Source organism: Meleagris gallopavo, chromosome 9 (genome assembly GCF_000146605.3).
Source record: "Meleagris gallopavo isolate NT-WF06-2002-E0010 breed Aviagen turkey brand Nicholas breeding stock chromosome 9, Turkey_5.1, whole genome shotgun sequence".
Classification (NCBI taxonomy): Eukaryota; Metazoa; Chordata; class Aves; order Galliformes; family Phasianidae; genus Meleagris; species Meleagris gallopavo.
In genome coordinates this window covers 1,035,993-1,040,043 of record NC_015019.2, presented here as the reverse complement: position 1 = coordinate 1,040,043, position 4,051 = coordinate 1,035,993, and the positions used below count along the sequence as shown (strand labels likewise).

The window sequence follows — 4,051 nt, the reverse complement described above, 5'->3', positions numbered from 1 at the left end:
CCGAGGGCGCGACCTCCGCTGGGACTCCGCGTGGCGGGGTGCGGGGGTTTATGGGGTTGCACGGGGAAAGGGAGGTGCACGAAGAGAGGGGGGGAACACGGACCGGTCTTGGGATGTGTTCAGTTTCACGGCCAGGGCTGATGGATGCGCAGAGAGGGAAAGGTTTACGGGGTGCTCCGGGTGCCAGCAGGGGATGTGCGGAGGGTGGGGGTGCGCCGGAGGGTCTGCCACCCCCACAGGCTGCGGGATCCTTTCTTCTGCTTGGCTGTGGGGTCTGAGGCAGCTCTGCAGGTGTAGGGACGCTCGGGGAGGGCACAGCGTGGCTGCGATCTTGCTTTTCTCAGCTGCTCATCACATGCCAACTCCTGAAATTGCCCTCATTAGGGGCAGGTGAGCTCCTTAGCACAGCCTCCTGCCCACCATTAGGGAAAAAACAAATGGGGGCAGCCATGAAGGTGGGCAAACTGAGGCAGAGGGAGCGCAGCTGTGGGCTGAGTGGGCTGACATCAACACCTGGGGTGGCTGAGCAGCACGCAATGCCTCTGGGGGCCTTCTGTGATTAATGTGTGAGAAGGAGACAGTATTAATAAAGAGAAAAGTGCAGAATAAGTGATTCCTGAGGGATACGTCGCTCAGGTTTTCGTTCTCCTTACCACACCTGGCTCATGTCGTTTATTTGTACTAATCACATCTTAGTCATGGCTGGGAGCAGCCATCGCTGCAGGGACCCCACACGGTGCTGTATGGCAAGAGGAGGGCTGCGCGCCCCCCCCTCACGTCCCCCTCACCCCACGGGGGACCGTGCATTTCAGCAACGCTCTGCTGGACCCTGCGTTGCACTCTCCTGCCCACCCTGCTGGCTTTGATGGAGCAGGGAAACGTGACAGCCAGCAGAGCGGTGCCCAGGAGGGTCCTTCAGTGCAGCCATGGGCTGGGGGGGCACGGCGCTGCGGGGCGGTGTGCGGGAGGAGCAGCCCTGCTGGCACGGAGCTGGCAGGAGTCTCCTCCGATTACTGTTGCCATTAACGTTGATGGGGCCGTGAGGTTGTGATTGGGATCTGGAGCCCGGGGCACACGGCGAGCGCTGAGCAGCAGCTCCATCCCAGCGGTGAGCTGAGCTGACACCGGCGGGAGGAGGGGGGCAGCTCTGTGCTCAGCCCACGGGGAAAGTGGGGCATTGAGGGAGGTTTCCCTTTGAGCAGCAGTGCTTCTGGGTGCAGCCACCCCTGGAGGCACACATCCATCCTCAGCATCCCCAGCGTCCCTGTCCTGTTCCCATCACGGAAGCAGTGCTAGACCCTGCCAACAGCAGCGGAGGTTGGGGCTGCTCAGCCAACGTGATTTCTTCTCCATTCCCTTCTCCATCTCCAAGCCCACATCAAACCGTTCCCCTGGGGAACTCCTGCCTGGGTCCAGAGCCCTGGGGAGGGCTGTGCCAACCTGCCCCCCAGTCCTGAGCCCTCTCCGCTGCCCAGCCCCCACAGTGCCACGGCTGTGGATCTAATCCTGCCTGACCCATGCTGTCATGCTTTCCCAGCCAGCACAAGTCCAAAAGGCTGAAGCCTCAAAAACATCTTTCTATCCCTTTTTTTCTTTCCCTGCAGAAAGGCTGATGGGCTCTTTGGATCCATCTCAGGATGAACAGTTGCTGGAAGATCAGTTTGGTGGCACGGAGGGGACATGAGGGAGGGCAGCGGGCAGCTCCTTGTGCAGCATCGCTGCTGGTTTGGTGCTGCAGGAGCTCATGCAGCCTGGGGATGTGCAGCCCAAGCCGGCTGCCAGCACTGGGCTTCTCCCTTCTGCTGTTGGGGTGGCAAAGTCTTGCAGAGGGACAGATGCCCCCAGGCTGGACACAGGCATTGCTCTCACTGTGCAAACATTTGGAGGCAGCTAATGGGGCGTGAAATTAATGTCACAGAAGATATGCTCCCGAGCGTGGCTGAGCATGGCCCCATCCCTGGGTGTCCCTGTGTGTCCCCACAGGGCTGCGGCTGCATCCCTCAGAGCTTCAGGGCTGCTGAGCATGGGGCCGCAGAGCTGCTCAGAAATACCTGAATTTGGCCATTTTCACTCATTTTCTAAGGGAAAATGGTAACGCAACACGAGCTCTGCCTTTGGGAATTTTGTTTTCCAAGCTGAATGCACTTGAACCAACTCTAACTTTAAAACAGCCAGAAAGGACATTTTCAGTGGGACGCGCTCCTGGAGCCAAATCCTTTCATCTTTATGGGGAAAGTGATGCACTCCAGGTCCCCTCAGCTGCGGGGTGCACGGTGGGCTCAGGAGGAAGGGCTCAGCAGTGCCGTTAGGACACAGCGCCGGGCAGGGCGGCTCCGGAGGAGACTGCAAGGTGAAGCGGGCCGGCGGTCCGAACTCCAACCAATGTCACTCTCCAGTTCCGTGGCGCTTTTCCAAGCTAAAAATACCCCTTGTGCCGGCACGGCGCGGGGCGTGCGCTGCATGCGGTGCTGCAGAGGGACCCACCAAGGGCACGGGGCTGTGCGTCCCACCACTGAGCTGCATGGCACCGGGGGGAACACGGCTGGGGTCTCCTTCCGCCTCCCAGCCCTCAGATTGCAGGGCCGCGGCTCCATCCACCTCCACTGTGCTCCTTCACCCTGTGCCACGCTGTGTCTGCATCCGCAGTGGGATTTTCCAGGTTGTGCCATAGGGGTTTGGTCCCCAATGGCAGGGAGGGAACTGCAGGCATAGGGATGACCCCGTAACCTTGGCAAAGCAGGCACGCTGGAAGGGGAGATTTAATTTAGATAAGTGTCCAACAACACTCTCGGGGCCAGGAGCAAAGCCTGGCACTGGTGCCAAACCCCTCAGCGGGGTGACCCACCAGGGTGATCCAGTCCTGCCTCGTGTTCCTGTCTCTTCTCCTTGCCCGTGGGTCACCCTTTTGGTGTCTTGTCCCCAAAACTGCCCGCCCAGCACCAGGGCTGGGTCCCTCCTGCTGCTGGAGAGGATGCTGAGGGGAGGGTGCTGAGAGCGGGTCAGGCTGTTCTCACCAGGAACATTCCCATCTCTGCTCCCAGCAGTGATGCTGCCTGCTGAGGCCCCACTGCTCCCATCACCCATGGCATTTCCAGATGCTTTGGAGAAGATCTGCTGGATTTTGACACCATGAAGCTCCAGCTCACACCTCCCCCTTCCCTGCAGCCTGCGAAAGAGTTGCTGTGCAGCAGAGAAGGTGTTGTACCCACAAAGGCATCACAGGAGATGAGGTCCCTGTGGTCCCCTCCCCGCTTTGGGGTTCCCATCCCCCTGCATCCCATGCACGGTTGCCATGCCGACAAGCATCCCATGCTGCTGGATGCTGTTGGAGCTCCGTCGGCTTTTCTCGCCTCCACGTCTCCGTGCCCTCAGCCCCAGCGGTCTCCGAGGATGGAGCAGAAGGAGCTCAGCGGGAGCGGTGTTAACTGCAGGCTGCCCGGCTCGCCCTAATTGTGAAGGAATTTTGTGATTTGCTCAAGACCCCCCCGGAGGGCCGAGCTTGGAAAACGAAGCGTTACACATCTGTGGCATCAGGCGGTGAGTGAAGGAATGAGAAATCAGCCTCCCTCCCCCTTAACCCCCCCTTCCCCCCCCGCCTGGCTCGGCCGCTGCCGGGGAGATGAAGGATTTGTTTAATTAGACTGCAAATCCTCCTGCTGCAGCACAGATGCAAACAGCAGTGGCTGCATCCTGGGGCCTCACGGCCGTGGGGCTGCCATGCTGGCATCGTCGTCCTGCAGAGCCAACGGTGTCACGGCGTGGGCTGAGGGGATGGGGTGGTGGCTGCAGGGGATGGGGCTTCCCTGCCCTAAGGGCTTCCCTGCCCTGTGCTCTGCTATGGGGTCAACGTGGCTGTCCTGGGGTTCCCACTGCACATCCTGGCAATGCCATCTCTTCTGTGTCCCCACGTCCCGTCCCTGTGCTGGCCTTGGCCATGGTTCCTGCACAGCTGCTGGCACAGAGGGGTTGCACCACGGCATCACCTCGGCACATTAATAACTGGAGCAGCAAATGCATCCCTGTCCCAGAGCCACCCCACCAAGGAGACCGC

The 4,051-nt window shown here is 60.4% G+C and overlaps 1 protein-coding gene across 2 annotated transcripts in view; it reads right to left on the bottom strand.

Annotated features, from left to right (window-relative positions):
* Nucleotides 1-4,051, bottom strand: part of RAB9B (RAB9B, member RAS oncogene family) — a 9,664-nt gene that overhangs the window by 4,421 nt on the left and 1,192 nt on the right. For both annotated transcript variants that reach the window (XM_019618084.2, XM_031554622.1), the window contains exon 2: nt 2,599-2,603. In XM_019618084.2, coding sequence (XP_019473629.1) covers nt 2,599-2,603 — 5 coding nt within the window. The remainder of the gene's footprint in view (nt 1-2,598; nt 2,604-4,051) is intronic.